The sequence below is a fragment of the Numenius arquata genome, chromosome 6, assembly GCF_964106895.1.
Source record: "Numenius arquata chromosome 6, bNumArq3.hap1.1, whole genome shotgun sequence".
Lineage (NCBI taxonomy): Eukaryota > Metazoa > Chordata > Aves > Charadriiformes > Scolopacidae > Numenius > Numenius arquata.
This window is the reverse complement of record NC_133581.1, coordinates 29,566,776-29,584,785: the sequence shown is the minus strand read 5'-3', so window position 1 is coordinate 29,584,785 and position 18,010 is coordinate 29,566,776. Positions and strand designations below refer to the sequence as shown.

The following is an 18,010-nucleotide window of genomic DNA, read 5'->3' as shown; positions in this document are numbered from 1 at the left end:
ACAGACAGATATAGAAAACAACAGGTTTTGGGTGGGGTTATTGTTATAATTGCCTCTCACTACACATGGGAATCAAGTCCTCTTTTCCAATTATGTATAGCTTTGCTAAGTTTAAACATGCAGACCCATGGTAATTTCTTTTATCTTCTGGTCCACGTTTGTGCAGTTAAGCTTCCCAGTGCCTCTGGGTCTGTTTAGTTATGCGTTGGCCTGTGATTAAGTGCTACTTTCCTTACAATTCCCATGAGTAACTTGATTTCTTTACTGAAGATAAAGAGGTCCTTTTTACTGTGCTTTTTTTGACTTTTGTATCTGTTTCACTTTATTGTCTACTTCTATCCTGTGTCCTCCCTGTCAGGCAGATGAGAGGAGGAACCTGCCTGATGCAGATGCTGGTGGCAGCAGGAAGAGGCTGGGTTTGTGGCATGATACTGCATGGGAGCAGGAGTGGACTCGGAAAAGGGGAAACAGGCAGGATTCATTGGGACCCCAGTGTCCAGGACGAGACTAAAATTGGCGAAGAAAACAAAAGAAGACAGAAAATGGCTGCTAAAGGGCCCTGGGATTGATAATCAATTAAACAAGGGAACAGGGGTAGTGATGGGAAAGAGCACTGGTGGAGAGGGGCTAGACTGCAGAGAGTCAAAAAAAGGTAAGGAAATTTAGTCAAGAAGTAGGAGAGGAAAGCAAAGGAGTGTCCTGGGTCTGGGTAATGACCAGGACCACTTAGATAAGGTTGAAGAGTTGTTAAGGAGATGGGCATGGGCCAAAGCAACATGAAAGAAGAAAAGAAATGAGATTAGTGGCTAGGAAGAAAAGGTAGATTGAGGTGCAGGTAGACAAGGAGACCAAAGCTGGAAGCTGGCGTAGAAAGGGGAGCAAAATTTTTAAGCCGTGAGCCTGAGATTTGCTCGGTAAAAAGCTTGGTGTTAATGACGGAAGCTTGTTACGCAGCAAAGGTGAGCAACGTGAGCAGGAACGTGGCTGGGAGATGGAGTAAAGGATAGAGCAGGGCCCGTTGCAGAGTCGGAGCAACGTTTCAGCCAGAACTGAGAACAGAAATTAAAGTTCTGATTCTCACTTTTGTGCTTATACACACGTCCTTTTCTTTTCCTCTTGTACTAATCCACGTAGGGGGATTGAAAAGGCACAGGGCAACGCTGAGTTTCATTAGCTTGTGGTCTATATAGTGCATGCAGAAGTTCAGCTGCTTGATGTAGCTTTCTTAATTCACTGTTTTAATTTAGGAAATTAAACTTGCTAAATAATTAAATTGCGGCACATTCTCCAGGTTGTCTGCAAGACTGAATCGGCCCTCTTGCATATTGATTATGATACAGCTGTTAAATGCATGTCTTTATCTCTGTATTTCTGTTAGGTTTTACATTTTCACATTTGATACTGCATAGAAGAACAGGATGACTTTTAGGAATTGAAATGTCTGTACGTTCACTGTCAAGCTATCTTTAAGTATATTGGGTATCTATTCTTTATCTGCTTTGGGGTAGCAACAAACTGGTAATTACCTGTTTCAATACAGCTGTTTCACCCAATAATCATATTTTCTAATGCAAAACTTGCATCAGATTTTCTTAGTGGAAACAATTAGTCTGGTATTCCAGAAATGATATAATACTGCATGATAACTGAGTAGTTTCTCTTCCTTGTGCAGATTTAGGACTGAAAAATCATTTACAGTGTGCCGTTGTTAATAAGTTTGTAGAGTTTTTTTGTTTTGGGGCGTTCTTTAGTTACTTTAGTTTAAAGAAACTATTCTTTTAAGCACGCTGGCGCTAGCACACAGACCGTAGCAGAAATGGAAGGCATCGTCCAGTCACCGCAGGGGAGAAATTAGTTAGTTATTTGTAGTTGGTGCTCAGTGGTAATCAGCTGTAATGCCGATTAGATGTGCAGAAAGCATGTCATATCCTAAAGGGACTGAGTTCAGGCAGTGTTAGGAAGAGTGCAGAAGTTGACCCGCTGTACTCCCAGAGAGAAACAACTGGTGGCTGACGAGTGACTTCTGACCGTTGCCTTGCAGAAATCAGGAATGGGAATCTAAAGGCCATCTTGGGCCTTTTCTTCAGTTTATCTCGATACAAGCAACAGCAGCAGCAGCCACAGAAGCAGCAACCACAACACCATCCCTCCCAGCAGCCTCCCCCAGTGTCCCAGCAAGCAGGGCCTCCATCCCAGTGCCCGGTGGGGGTACCACAGCAGCAGGTGCCGGCTTCGCTCCAGACTCCGTGCCAACAGCCCCCACCAGCTGCGCAGCATCAGTTCAAAGCACAACCCGAAATGCAGTCCAGGTGGGGACATTTCCTTTACATTGGTTGGGTGGGGTTTTTTTTCACTGTTTATTTCTTTTTTTTTTTTTTCTTCTTGTTAAAGGTCTTTAAAAGCCAAAGAATCTTTCATTAGGTCTACTCTAGAATAAAGAGTGTATTGGAAATGGAATGCTGGGTAGCAGTTGACTTCACGCCTTTGGAAGTCAAAACTAATGTTCTTAAATGTGTTCTCAGTGCTGGAAATATGCAGTCCAGTGGGTGTAAAATACCTGCTGGACCAAGTAACCATAATGTAGTATATATGAATGTTTTTCTCGGTATTCCTTTTGCTTCTTTCTACTCGCAAAGCACTCATATCACTGCCATTATAGAACATATACTTTGGTGAAAACCAACTTTGGTTCTCAGTTGACAAGAATTTCAGTCCTCACTAAGAAGTGGAAGGTGCTGGCAGTGGTAAAAGAAATAGAGCTCATCCAAAATGTGTTGAGAATCCAAATCAAATCTAGGCTTATTGATAAAAAATAATAAGCTACTGGCTTACATGAAAAAAAAATTTCACAGTTGGTGTTTGTTGGCACTCCTAGATCAGAACACAGATAAATAAGTCTGTGTCCCTTGAATGTCTTCAGTAGTATGAGTGCTCTTTGCAGATTAGAATAAAAATTATTGCTGAAGGCAGTACCACCGTGAATACATGTACAGCCTTCTGCTTGTCTGACCCTTCCACTGCTAAGAGAGTGAGGGTTTGGGGGGGGGGGGGAAGGAGGGGTAAGTGGACAGGATTAAATGCTGAAGCCATATTTGCATAATTACTAAAGTATGAAGGGGGGTTGGGGGGCTTTTTTGGGTTTTTGATATTTTTTTTTTGTTTGTTTTTTCTGCCTTTTTTTTTTTTAAATATCTCAAGTTAAATTAAGGCTTATTTGCATTAAAATAACACATTAAGGTGAACACTAACTTAAGTGCTGCTTTATGAAGGATATAAAGAGTTTAAATGAGGCCTTCCAAGTGAGACTACCGAGAGCTGCTTTTTTTTTTTGCTTACGTCTTTCTTCATGAATCCTGCTTATTTTGTGTGTAAACAATATTTTTGTATAACTGAAAAACACAGTGTTTCTACAACATGTATAAACTTTTACAGGAAATAACTACTGTAAAGCGAAGATGTAGTTGAACATATTTCTGCGACGTTTCTGTCAAAAATAAGCAAGGATGCCTGGGACCATTTGAATATTGCTTTGATATTTTCAGTCCATCGTGTGGATTGTGCTGGGTTTCAAATAATTTTAAAAAAATCTAACCTGAAGGTCTTAAATGTCATGTTTTTGTAGTATATACTAAAATGAAATTGCTCAGATTCTGCAGAAAAAATATATATAGCAACAGATTGAGAAAGGGTAATATAGTTGGGGTTTGCATGCTGAATTGCATGTTCATTGCTCTGTAAAAATTAATTGATTTCCAATTTTAGTAGTTTTGACATAAAGTTATACTTAGGAAACTTTTTTCCTGTGAAATTGATAAAAACTCTCTCCTTCCTAAAAGAAATTACTAAGTTCAGCAGCTTAAAAAAAAAAAAAAAAAAGTTTCTTTGTTCAATGTTATCTTCCGCTTTTTCTTTCCTGTCATACAGTGCATCTCCCAGGGACTCATCTCAAAGCAAAATCATCCGATTCACTCTCGGTCAGAAAAAGTCTTCTAGGTTAGCGTTTCTTCATCTTCTGCAAAGCATGAATAATCCTTTGGCAATACTTCCGGATGCATGTTTAGGGTTCCCATTTGAAAATATTTACCTCCTTGTTTGTAACCAGGCTTTCCACAAACAGCTGAAACGTGGAAGTGTTCGATGGATTTTAAATTTTTCTTTTCTTAAGGTGTGGAATGCACTTTGGCCTGCAAGAAAATAATTTGGTTTTCTTGTCCTTATGAGCTTTTGCTTTTGAGAACAAAACATGGTTCTGGGAGTTCTCTCCCCACTGTATGCATCTGTATTACTTGTATTTATATCTGCATTATTGAAACTAGCATCAGGCTGGAGTCTTAGGTAGTAAGGAGAGCATCATGTGCACCGTGTGGGTCTGTCTCATCAGAGCTCCTGCACTCCCCAGCGCTCTGAAGCTGAGCACGTCTGATCTCCCTGAAAATGATTTTGTAGTATTGCAGTCAATTTTTTTTCCTGAATCCCAGCATGACTTGCATGCCAGCTCGTATGACCATCTCATCTAAGTGATCATAAGGTTTGCTGTGTTATTAATGTGGTTATTAATCATGTTCACCTTTACTATTATTATATATTAAAATCTTTTACTAGGAATTTTAATATAGTTATACGTTGCTAAACTATACCATTTTTGCTAAGCTTGTGTACTATTACTTAAGATTTTTATTCGGCTTGGCAAGTTTGTGTATATTGTTAGTTCTGCTTTACAATTTGGATTTATTTCCCCCATCTTATTTCTTTTATGACAACAGTGGAGGTCTGCAGTGTAACAGGCTGAGACAGGCTGTCTCTCAGCAACAGGCTGAGAGAGCTGGCGTTGTTCAGCCTGGAGAAGAGAAGGCTCCGGGGAGACCTCACAGCAGCTTTCCAATATCTGAAGGGAGCCTACAGGAGAGCCGGAGAGGGACTCTTTGTCAGGAGATGTAATGACAGGACAAGGGGTAATGGTTTTAAATTGGAAGAGGGGAGATTTAGATTAGATATTAGGAGGAAATTTTTTCCTGTGAGGGTGGTGAGGCACTGGAACAGGTTGCCCAGGGAAGCTGTGGATGCCCCATCCCTGGAGGTGTTCAAGGCCAGGCTGGATGGGGCTTTGAGCAACCTGCTCTAGTGGAGGTGTCCCTGCCCATGGCAGGGGGGTTGGAACTCGATAATCTTTAAGGTCCCTTCCAACTCTAACCATTCTATGATTCTATAACCCCTGTTAAAATGTCCCTTGTTTCCTTTTCACATTCTCTGTTGATCATAATTATGGCTTGACAGTTCATATTTGCCTAGAAGAGGTGCTGAGGAGTAGTGATGGAGAGTATTCTCCAAGCTCAGTACCTTTTCTCTCATAGCAGGAAGCTAGAAACATCTCCTTGAGCCTATTTTTTTCCCCAAAGTTTCACTGGCACTGCTATGAAATACCTTGGCCCAATACCAAATGCGGGGTACTGACTTAGAATCAGTCAGTTAAACTATGGAGGGGTGAGAATATGTCGTGGTTTTGACCAGATTAACCAATCAGAGCGACAGATGGCCCCTCCCCCCCCTCTAAGGAAAAGAGAGGAGAGGAAGAGATAAAAAAAAAAATTATGAGTTTAGAAAAAACTAAACTACTTTAATGAAAATATTAATAAATAATGAAATAATAAATAATAAAAAAAAAAAAAAAAGAAAAGAAAAAAAAAAAATATATATACAGTATATACAAAACCGTATCAAGCTCCCAGGGTGATGATCACGTCACCGGCAGGCACAAGGGAAAAGTCCCAGGCTGGACTCGGTGATGGACAGGAGCTGGATTCCGGATCTGGAGTCAGGATTGCTCGGATCGGGATCAAAGGCAGACGAACAGACAGGGTCCTCCTCAGATGTCGGCCATTGAAGGAAAAAAGAGATGACCCTTTGATCCCTCAGCTTTTATACTGAGCATGATGCAGATGGGATGGAATACCCTGTTGGTCAGTTTTGGGTCACCTGTCCTGTCCGCTCCTCCCTACAGGTGTGACCCCTCTACGCTTTTCCGCTTCCGACCCTCCAACGGGGCAAATAACAAATTTACCTGACCTTGGTTGTTATAGCAATAAGTATAAGCAAGGGCCTCTCTGCATACCATTCCTGGGTATTATCAGGTCTTATCACTATGAGAGCGAGCAGTTTCTGAACAATATGCCGTTAATTTCAGAGTTTAGTTAGTTAGAAGAGGCCCAGCTAACAAGGAAAAATTACTGAACAGAAAATTAGTTCTGTTTTACCTCAAACCAGGACAGAATACAAGAGAGATGATGTCTTCAAGAGTGTTTTTAGCACTTAGGTTTTTTTATGCTCAATATGTTGTTACTGGCAGTGACAATACTGTCTTGAATCAAAAACTTGTCACTTCTTGAGTGGTCACAGGGATTGAGTAGCTTTGTTTATTTTAAAATGTGACACATTTGCAAAACCTGTGTGGGCCTGTGTGCGGAGCCTTTTCTTACCCATCGGTGCAAGAACATTATCCCTTTCCTCCTGCCAAACCCTGCTGGAAAACTCCCCTCACAGTACTGGGGGCTCTAGCAGCCTTCCTGCTGTGGTCGACCCGTACTCTCAATGGGTTATCATCCTGTAGAAACTTTCAGCTGAGGTACCTTGTGCATCTTTCCGGCCCGTAAGAAATCTAGCTCCTTTCCTATTAAGCCAAACAAACTCTTAATGAACTTACATACCTTGGTGACTTCCAAGTTCTCAAGAACAGCAGTTGTTAGAAAGAGTGTTTGTCGCCACTTTACCTCTGCTTTTTCCCGTGTAGTCTCCTCTATGGTGGATGAAGCATCTCTGGGGTGTTCCCGTTCACACCTTGCTGCAGTGATGAGTGTGTACAACTTTCTAGCACCCCCCAGTGTTGAAAAAGGCTGGATAAATTGAGGGGTTTGTCTAAAAGGCTTCAGCAAAGTCAACCTCAGAACCATGATGTGCTGTGCCAGATCTGTGGTGGTTTGAGTTTGTAAATTAATTTTTGGTTTTGTATTTGAATGATGCCCTTCTGTTTGCTCCTCTTTTGATCTTTGAAAGCATGTGCATGCAGCTTCTGACTTTTTTTTTTTTTTTTTTCTTCATGTTTCTTTTCATATTTCCTATTTCTTCACTAGTCTCAGAGAAGTCAGCTTATTTAGGAAGCGCTGCCAGATTCCTTCCTGGCTTCTCTTCCTTCCTATAGCCACAATGGGGATTTGGTCGGTTGCATCCCCATTCTCTCTGACAACTGGGACTTCTTCATTTTAGCCTATCATTGACAAGGTTATTTGAGACAACTCAAGTTTTTCTGGTTTCTATAAAGAAGTTTTAAAGAGATTCTACAATACAGAAAGTAGAAAGATGGCAAAGAGTGGTCCCTTGCATTGCTACTGTAGGTGATAGGAACTGGTTGTATCTTTTAATGTGGTGGCCTTGCTTTTCAAAACAGTGAGCTGTTTCACTAACCCTCTTCAGTATGCATTTCAAGCAACTACCAAATCTTTGAATTTTTAATATTTCATCTATTTGGAATGTAGAAATATGTGCTCATTAGTGCACAAAGTACATTACAAACATGGAAACTTTATGCATGAACTTTGACTTTGAAGGACTCAAGCAGACATAATGTTCTGAGATGTGATGCCAGTGGCTTTCTTAATTCTTTGGGGCTTTTTAGAAAAGTCTTCCCCCTCCCCTTTTGCCTGAAAAGCATGAAAGTAATATCCCTCCCTGTCTATTTAATCCAAAATCCTAACTACGTTTTTTTTCTAGGTGAACAGGTAAATCTTGTGAATACAGGCTACGGTAAGGAAATGCTGGAAGAGGCTGACCCAGTTAAAACCAGAGGTTTTTACCAGCTCACTGATAATGTGGTTGCCCAAAGAGGGGGCACTTAAGCTTTGTGTGATTTTTGTAGGCTCAAATAATTAAACCAAGTTAAAGTTCTGCTGGGCTTGGCTGCTAGGCTTGGTAGCTTTCAGAGCAGAGATGTGATGTGCTTCTCTACAAGGGAAAAGGCAGCCATGACCTGTCTCATTGTAATTTCCAAAATAAGGGTAGCCCTTATGTGTCCAGCATATAATAAAGTATCCAGCAATCTGGTTTAAGAAGAGATGTGTCTCAGTTATTTGTTCTGATGTAAAACAATTCAAACTGTAGCTTGTTTGCCATATGTTTTTCATCTAGGATGATTTTTTTTAATTTGTTATTATAAAAGAACAAAGACTCTTATGCATATATATTTGTGGTATTGATCTTTTTTTTTTTTTCCAGCTTATGCATGGTAGTCCGTAGTTTGTTTCCCAGAGTGCTTTGTAAATATATTTAATTGTATTGTAATTCTTTCATCAGACTTCCAGGCCCTACCACGAGGGTGTCCACTGCAGGCAGTGAGGCCAAAGCTCGTGGTTCTATTAGTGCCAACAATCGACGCAGCCAGAGCTTTAACAATTACGACAAATCCAAGCCTGGACTTCCCCCTCCGACACCAACAAGTAGCAATGACAAAGGTAAGCGCTTGTGATTTTGACATCCTCAGATTTTTCTTAATAGTGGCTTTGTTTGGGGGAAAGTGACTTTTCCATTGAGCTCCAGGAGTTGTAAGACTATCTCAAAGCTAAATGTTGAAAACATGATATTTACAATACAAAAACCAGCTGGCTTTTCTTGAAAAAGGTATAGTCCTCCTTTAGTATAACTGAAGTTGTAACTTGCTGTCCTATAGGTACGGCTGTGGAAAAAACAGCTGCAAGAAAAACTGGCAGTCGTGAAACCTGTATTTTTCATTTTGCTTCAAACACAGATAAGGGGGAGTAAATTAATTAAAAAATAGACATTTTGATGAGTAGTTTCACAGGAATGGAAAATGCAAGTAAAGGTTTCTACGACTTTTTTGTATGATAAATAGTACCATTTGCTTTCCTTTCCTCTGCTATTGTGGAAAATCCTTTAAGTTACAAAAGTGCATGCTTTAAATCTAATTTCAAGAATCATATAGCAAAGGCGGGAACAGGTTATGGTTTTATAAAGGTTGCAGTGAAACTGTGTCTGTGGTGGTGCATCAGAAATGTCAAGTACCCTGTTCTGTCTGAAGTGCTGCTTTTTTGAATGACGTTTACTGACTTTGTGTCCATTCACTACACTGGTAATCTGACAGCATTCATTAGCTCAAGTTTGTAGCTCTGAGCTCTGTAAGGCAGCATTGACCCAGGGGAGTTTTGGGGAGATGTGACTGGGGAGAAATGAGCAAACCACTCTGATGCGGTCAAATTGTTGGCGTAGGCTGGCAGCTAATTCTGTATCTGTAACGAAGTCATTGCACTTAGGAAGATAGGTCAGCACTGGATTTCAGTATGATCTTCTTGCAGTGACTTGGCAGTCGCACCCTTTAGGCTGGAGTCTCCTTGTTGTGTGTGTCTAATTTCTATTAACAGTAATGAGGATTTTGCTTGAGGGAAAAATACTGGTATGGTTCAACTTGCCTGGGGTTCTCGTGCTTGTTTCTTTTCAGGAAATTGTGGGTTTCCTCCTCTAAAAACTGTTGTCCTATGACTGCGTATCATTAGATTTTGGAATATTACCCCATCTAGCCATAACAGCCCAAAACCTCATCTTGTGTTGGAGGCAATGGAGGGACCTCAGCATCCTTCAGGGACGTTCTGAATCACCCTGATCAGACCTTGTAAAAGAAGAAAATTACACTCACAACTGAATATAATAATCATATTATAATATATTAGCATAATATGCTAATAAAGCAACATACTACCTTGGTAAACCCATGCTTACTATGTTAGAAGGTTTGCTATGTAAACGGTAATGATTTAACTGTAACATCAGCATGTAGTAGTCATCTCTAAATCTGAAGTCGATCTGGCTTGCAGTTAAAAGAAGCAGCTGACGAGGTATGGCATGAGCAGAAGAACTGGTGAAACCTTGTTTTCCTGCGTAATATCTCCCTAGTCTCCCTCTGCGTCCTTCTTGTCAATGCTCTCCTCTTTTGCTCATGTCCCTGAACTACCGGACTGGGGAGATGTGATGCAGGATGTGTCGGGTCCTGAGCCACGTGTTGGTTGGCTAGATGTTCCCTACCTGCCTATGGGCGCTAAGCTCTTAGGCTGCATTAAAGAAAGAACTTGAACTATCTTAGCTTTTTCTTGATTTACTGAGATTACTTAGTGAGGAAGGCTTGGTTTCAGTTTTAAAAAAAAAAATGAAGAAAGAAAAAAAAAAAAGTCCTCCCACATACAGAGAAGTAACAATAATTTGTCAACTGAGTAACTTAAATGTCAGCTTCTTTTAGGGACACAGTTCTATGAACCCTCAGTCCTCGTTGTAATCCGTCTCTTCAGAAAGATAAAGTGGTTGCTGAAGAAGCATACAAGATCATCTGCTTCTGATGAATATTACAAGTGACTGAAAGAAACAAAGTTGTTTTTTAGCTTGACAGCCTACATAAGTTGCATTAAATACTCAGAATATTGCTCTGGTCAAAATTTCCAGTCATAAATTATGGTCTTAAAAAAAAATAATGAAGGCTTATGTAAGTTGAACTTCAACTTTAGTTAAAAACATAATCATGACACAAAGTTGGTCTGCATCCATGAGAAACAAAAGCAGTTGGTTCGACAAATTTTTTTTGGCTTATTTTAACTTAATTGTAACGTTGCCAGACAAAGTATTGTCAAAGTGCTAAGACAATTCGGGTTTTCTGACCCATATCCTGTGTTTTGCCTGAGGAAATGAGACTTACATGACCATGTTGTGTGCCAGTCTTGGTAAGTTTTCATTTCTTTACCCAGCTCTAGCTCCGTTGTGTGTTTTTGGAGGAAGGAAACGGGAGGAAGAGAAATCTGGCTGTTTTGGCACAAGTGGTGACTTTGTGATAGAAGGTGGCCTTAAGTGCAGTTCATTTGAGTCATTTCTTACAAAGTAGGTTGTAATTTTCAGCTTTTATTCATCTGTGGCCTTTCCCTCCAAATGTGAATTGTCTTGTTAGTCAATCGTCTGTGTCTTGTGGCAATGCAAGTGCATTAATTGAAACAGAATACATCAGAAATGAAAAGGACAGTAAATGGAGCATGGAAGAATAGCTAGCTACTGGAAAATAAATAACCTAGATTTTTTGAAAGATTCCAATAGTCAATTAATGATGAGACCTCTGGTTTTCTCGAAATCTTGGGGAAAGGACTTGTGTAACATTGAAAACAATTAGGCTGTTGCATAAAAATATGAGATTCTTGGATGCACGCGCAAGTTCGTTGTGAGATGCATACGCACTCTGAGCAAAGGAGCACACATAAAGAGATGCCGGTCTCACTTCCCCACAGCTTACCTTGTGTCTTCAGTATTTCATCTTGCTTCCTCAGTATTCGCGTGTTGTCTGACACCAGTTTTGAGGTGCAGAGAAGAGATAAGTCTTCTCTAGGAAGGATGACTCAGACACCTAGTTCAGTCCCACGGGCACCTTCTTTGAGGTTAGGGTATGACAGGTTTAGCTTGCTTTTTGGAGTTAGCCCCACAGTTTATATGTGAAATTCCCTTCAAACTTGTAGGAATTTCAGTGCCCTCATTCCTCATGCCATAAAATGGTAACAGGCTGTGGTACATTTTTTTTTCATTTATTGTCACAGTGATTAGCCATTTATAATTGCGGGTGCATTCTAGGCAGGGTATTTTAATGTGTGCAAATGCTGTTACAAGCTCTTTCTCTTAAGAAAAGTGTAATTAAAGCCTAATTGCATTTTTGGATTGTGAGGGAAAAATGAGCCGCTCAGGCTTATGATTTTTGATCTCATCATAATCCCTTCATACAATTGGGGCCTTTCAATTCACTTCTGAATTGTCAGAATTATTTAGTCCCTGTGTATGTAAGTATACCTGTGGTTTACTTTCTTGTCCTTTTATATCCTTTAACACCACAAGTGTACTATAGCATGAAAAGCATCAGCCGCTTCCCAAGGTCACTACTGAACTGATCTAAGTTATCAAAAGCATTTCTAAGAAATTTAAAGAGGAAAATGAGCTTTGCATTTCTGTGCCTGTGTGTAAATTATTAGTTACTAGTTAATCTCCGTGTTACCATGTCCTTCAAATTGTCTACTATGATCACCAAATAAAGAAATAGCCAAAATAAAGAAATAGCCAACCAAATAAAGAAATAGCCAATAACTACTGGAGAGAGTCCAATGTAGGGCAACTAAGATGATTAAGGGATTAGAGCACCTCCCTTACGAGGAAAGGCTCAAAGAGCTGGGGCTCTTTAGCCTGGAGAAGAGAAGGCTGAGGGGAGACCTTATCTATGTTTACAAGTACCTAAAGGGTGGGTTGAAGGATGATGGAGCTGGACTCTTTTCAGTGGTTTCCAGCAATAGGACAAGGGGCAACGGGCACAAGCTGGAACATAGGAAGTTCCATTCAAATATGAGATCTCTAGAGGTCCTTTCCAACTCTGACAATTCTGTGATTCCGTGAAATTTTATAAAGAAATCTATTTTTTGTCCATGGCAAGAAGGAGCAGAACTGTCTCGTAGGGAGTATCAAGAACAAAACAACTATTGAAGCACGCAACTTCATGAAGACTTTGATACAGTACATTTTCTTATGAGTTTATTTCAGTATTTTGCTTAGCTATGCACAACAGTCTTTTGGGACATGCTTTGTAAGCAGACTGCAGTTCTGAAAAACGGTGGGTATTTTTGACTAGTTCTGAACACCCTCATATATCCGCTGCCTCCACTGATCTTCAGGCGCTCAGTTCCTGATTTGGATCCACAGTCTATGAAATTGCTGAGTTTATGAAGCTATAGGAAACATCAAGTTAATATGCCATATCCAGTATGTTTATGAAGTGATATAGTAATGTGACAGGCTTACGTGCTTTCTTTTGAGATTTTTCTTCTATTTTGTTTCTAATATTTCATTTAAAATAATCCTACAGAGGGCAGTAGAAGTCTGTGGGAAAAATGACACTTCTCTTTTGGGTTGACTGTCAGGTAATATGACAGTAGGAAAAAAAGCACCACCAGACTTTGACACAGACATTTCCACATGAGATCAAAGGGCAATGTTTATTATTCAAATTTCTGAAGAAGGCAATGCTAATAATGTCAGGTTTCTCTTAAATATGTACCATTAGAAAAAAAAGGAAAAAAAATATGCGTACAGATTCATGCATTCAGATAAAATAAATGATTGTTTTAATAGCAGTGTTCTTGTGAATTTACTTGATACAAGTCTCACAAGAGGGTTCTGAAACCAGATCCTGCTGACTCAGCTATAATCTTAGCTCTGCACGTCTTGACTTCCAGGTTATGCATAGGCTGTATGGGCAGGAGAATAAGAAAAGCATCTGCTCCTCTGGTTGGTGCTCCTTTTCTTTTATTTCTTTCACATTTTGTGTAATTCCTTTTAACTTGGGAATACAGTGTATATTTAGTCTCTTTTAATATGTAAAGGGTAGTCACTATATTCGCAAGGCTGCACAGAGACAGAACAAGGGGCACACATTCCTTTAGGGGAATACCTGTCTGGCAATAGGAATAAAATTCTTCACTATGAGAAGAATTAGAACGTTGGAGAGGTTTGTCCAGCGAAGTGGCGGAATCTCCCTTGAAGGAGGATGGGGACCTGCAGATCCCAAAGAGACAGGGTCTCATTGCAGTGACAGTTTTGCAGACATCAGACCTGTACGGAGCCAGCAGTAAGGGGATAATATTACTTGAGTCCATCTCTAAGTTCTGGCACGTATAAAATTACCAGACTGAGATACCTTTAAATATTGTTTCCTCTTAAAATTTTTATTAAGTGTAGACTAGTTAGATAGGAAGAGATATTAAGGTATTTCAAAGGACAGTTAAAATTTCTTTCCTATAACTTTTTAACATTGTGTTGTCAAAATAGGACTGACTACCAAGTAAGTAAAATATTAGCAAGGAAATATAACCTCCACTCCACTGAGCAAATCAGTCTTATTGGTGTACGGTTACATTCGCCAAATGTGTGCTAAAAATATCTGGACTTCATATGTAGGCAGTTATATTTAGCGGTACAGTTCAAGAGGACATGGCATATCTTCTTGTAGCTTTAGTAGGTGTGACTCTTCAACATTAAATCTTCATAGCTGTAATGAGATTTTTCACAACTAGACATATGAGAATCCACATGGTACTGGTTCCTGGAGGTGCACTGCTCAGAAGGTCACTGGGGGGTTCTCTAGGGTGCTTCTACGTTCCTATTGTCTACATTAGCAGGCATCAATTTGAAATAAAAAAGAAAAAAAAAAGTGGTTTTCCAGAGTTTATTTACAAAGCAATCTTTTATTTTACTGATGTTTGTGCAAACCATAGTTTTTCGTGTCAACTTTACCGTGAAATCAATATTTATTTATTTTTTAAAATGTCCTCTTGTGTAAAGAGTAGATAATCCTAAATTTGGAACTGAACCACTTGAAATTTCTCCTCCTAATCTCTCAAATTCTTCATATTAAATCCTGCTTTGGTATAAAAAGTGTGTGGGAATACTCTTATGCCTTGGTTCTGTGTGATACTGAACTTGTCTTGAACTCAGCGTCATTTAAGGTCATTTAAAAGCAGCAGGTATAGATTACACCAAACGCCCAGATTCGATTTAAAAATTATTCTTTAGAAACAGAAAAACTCTCATCCTTACAAGGAGCAAGGTGAGACACGTGGACAGTGAGATCAAAACTTGGGGTTCTTGTGGGTAGTACCTTGAAGGCTAGAATTTTCAGCAGTATTTGAGTGGGCTTTGAAAAAGAGGGATGCTGATAAAACATAGAGAAGAGCACTGCATAATTAGAGGTGTAGTGCAAAGATACTACAAACTTCTTTGTAGTTAGGTGTTTAAAAGGTTAATTTATGTTCTTTGTCTAAAAGAAAGGTTACCTACAAGATACTTGTACGGAGTGAAATTTATAGCAATGAGGATTTTGTATGACCTCAATAAAAAGCATATGAGTATGCATTTGTTTGGAATTTGAAATGAACCCAATTCAGCCCAATTTATATCCACAAACTGGATATAAATTTTAAGAATGAGGATGATTAGCCATTGAAAGAAATTAAATCTGACACAGTGTGTCAAAAATTAACATTTGCCCAGAGCTGATGTTCAGACAGAAGTTACAGATTTGGCTCAGAAATTACTGAGTGAAATTCTTTGAACCGTATTATTATTAAGATCCACTCGGATGATCCCAGTTGTTTTCTTGAATGAAAAATCTTTCATTTAAGCACGTAAAATCAGATGAAATATTTGATGTTCTGAGTCACCGGGTTTGGCTCCTGTATCAAGTACAGGACAGTCAAGTGATGTTGCACAAGCTTCCTTGCTGGAACCCTTCTCTTCTGCTTAACCTCATGCAGTTTTTCCACTCCAAATAAATTAATAATAATAAACAGAGACAAAAACCAGGCTTTTGCCTTTGTGCCAAGTAAGAGTATAAGAATTAAAAAAAAAAAGGTGGTGAAAAAGAGATGCTCTGAGACTTGTAAAGCATGATAGAAATTCTTGTTTGAGAGTTAACATTTTATTATTTTTTTTTACCCATTTATAGTAGCATTCAGCATAGAAGCCTGAATGTGAGAGTGAAGGCTTTTTCTGGCTCCAGGTACAGGGAGAGTTATCACCACAGCCATGGCAGGGGAGCTGAGACATTGGGTGAGATTCCTGTGGGATTGAGCCAGCTTGACTCAGGGATGGCAGAAGGTGACTGGGATGGCTCAGCATCCCTGAGATGGCTCTTCCAAGTGGAAGCTATATACATGGCCAACCTGTTCCAGTGCTCAGTGTCACCTCATCTTCCCCTTTTCCTGGCCAAAGAAAAAGCCATTCATTTCAACATTTAATAGTTGAGATAATGAGGATAACAAGTGTTATATCTAAAATAAACAAAACCCCTAGCTGTTTCTATTCGGTGTTGATCAAGTTGTCAGCTACGGTGTGAATGTTTCAGTGCTGGGCATGTTGATGACCTGCCTGGGCTGATGTGAACTCATTTCAAATGACTATTGTCCTCTGGAAGAAAAAACTTAAAATAAACACATTTTATTATCCCCAGTTCACACCAGCTCAATTTGTATCTACAGCCCATAACCACCTTATAAAATTTTCATCTAACTGTAGGAGAAAATAATAGCACAGTGTTGGTAATTCAGTCTCTTTGGGCCTAAAATAACAGTCATATTCTGTGGTTTTGTCTGTTTTAGTAATCAGGCTAGAGGAGTTATTAGGCAGGATTGTTTGCCTGAATACGAAGAGTTAAAATAAAAGCAGGACCTCTAGATTTGGTCTTGCAGGCAGCTTACTGCAGAGCCTGTGCTGGTCAATTTCTTGGTTTTTAAGCACTGAGGAAAGTTCATTTACTGGGATTGTACTGAATAACTCAGTTTTTGAGGCTCATCAAGGTCTGCAGTCACCTACTCTCATGTTCAGAAACTATCTTGAAGTAGGAAAGGGCACTTTTCAGAGAGCCCAACAGGGAACTCTTTCCTTAAAACAATCTGAAAACCCCTTGTGATGTCCTCCTGGTCTGTTTAAAAAGTCTTGTTTAAAAGATAGATGTACTGGATAGATGCTACCGACAATATAACAACATATTGTAACAGTTGTTAATATATATTAATTATAATATATATGTGTGTATATATAACAGTTGTTATAATAAGTCTCTGCATTTTGAATGACGTCTTTTACTAATCGAAGACTGAATAGTTCTGAAGGGTTCACATGCATTGTATCCTATAGAAGAAAGTGTTAATATAAACCCACAAAGATAAATTGCAGCTGGGAGAGTTCCCAGTTTTCACAGTGCTCCCTGTTGAGTCAGTCACTGCAACATCTGGTGGCACACAGGCGTGTTGCTAAATAAAACAGAAATGTCAAGTTAATGCTGGTATATTGACCGATGTCCTTTATAGGCAGTATGCTGCTGTGAGTTCCACTGAGAGCTCCGATATACTTCAGCTGATACTGAAAAGACGTCGACCCTTTTGGTACAAACTGCCAGATCATCACTGAAATTGGTTTTAACTGTGCCAACGGACTAGGGCTGAGCCCAGCTGTGCAAGGGGTGGGGGAGAGATGGGGTGAGGAAGCCTTTTGGAACAAGGAGCAGCAGAAAGTTTTAACAGTTTGCTAGAGACTAGCAAAAATAAGCAGTGTTCCTGAGAAGGAAAGATTCCTGTCCTTATTGATGAACGCTATATGGATGTCAAAAAGCTGGGAAGCGATTTTATAGAATGAAACAGTTGGCTCGTGCAACAGATAGCAGTAAGTTACAGATATATTTTTTTTTTAATTTTTTTTTTTTGGCAGTTATAACTTTCTTCATGACTGAAAATTCTGTCTGTATAGATTTTGAAAAAATTTTCCTTCGTTTGACTTTTTGTAGCAGTTACTTTCACTCCTTTTCTATATCTAACTAGTTTTTAGTTTTCTTTTTAGGTTTCTCTGTCTTTAGAAAACTGAATTAATCCAATGTTTACTTTTGTAGTGCTGACTTGATAAGAGTGTGCAAAAGTCACTAAGATTGAAAGGGCTGCAAAAGTGGAAAAGGTTTAACTTTTTTAAAGCAGCATAATTCCATAAAGTTTGAAACCAATTTACCCACATTTTCAGATTTTCCCTGGGAAATAAATGTGCTTGGCTCAACAAAGTGAGAATATGATAATTTTAAAAATGTCAGGCATTCCACTCTGTAAAAATGTACAAGTGTTTCTTCTAGGTCAGGTATGAAGCAAACAGCACGTTCTGCTTAGAGTTCAGGATGCTGCCTCTGTGCTCACCTGTGCTGGCAGCCGAGAGACACTCTCCGTTTTTAGTGACTGGGGTTTTCCCTGTAAGTCAGACTAATGATAAAATAAGTTTACATGATTTGTCTCGACAAGTCTGTAACTAGAATAGTTGGTATTTTCTATCGTTCTACTGTATGCACTACCAAAAAGCAGATGCTGGAATAACCCTATCCAGTTTTCTAAATATAACTTGCATTGAAGGTATT

General features: G+C 39.4%; 1 protein-coding gene across 3 annotated transcripts in view; it reads left to right on the top strand.

The window, feature by feature from the left end:
* NAV2 (neuron navigator 2) overlaps positions 1-18,010 on the top strand; it is a 245,798-nt gene that overhangs the window by 98,562 nt on the left and 129,226 nt on the right. For 2 of the 3 annotated variants that reach the window (XM_074148517.1, XM_074148516.1), the window contains exons 5-6: positions 2,042-2,309; positions 8,341-8,498. In XM_074148517.1, the coding sequence (XP_074004618.1) occupies positions 2,042-2,309; positions 8,341-8,498 (426 nt within the window). Of the gene's footprint in view, positions 1-2,041; positions 2,310-3,924; positions 3,994-8,340; positions 8,499-18,010 lie in introns of all 3 variants that reach the window. The other variant, XM_074148515.1, reaches the window with a different exon arrangement.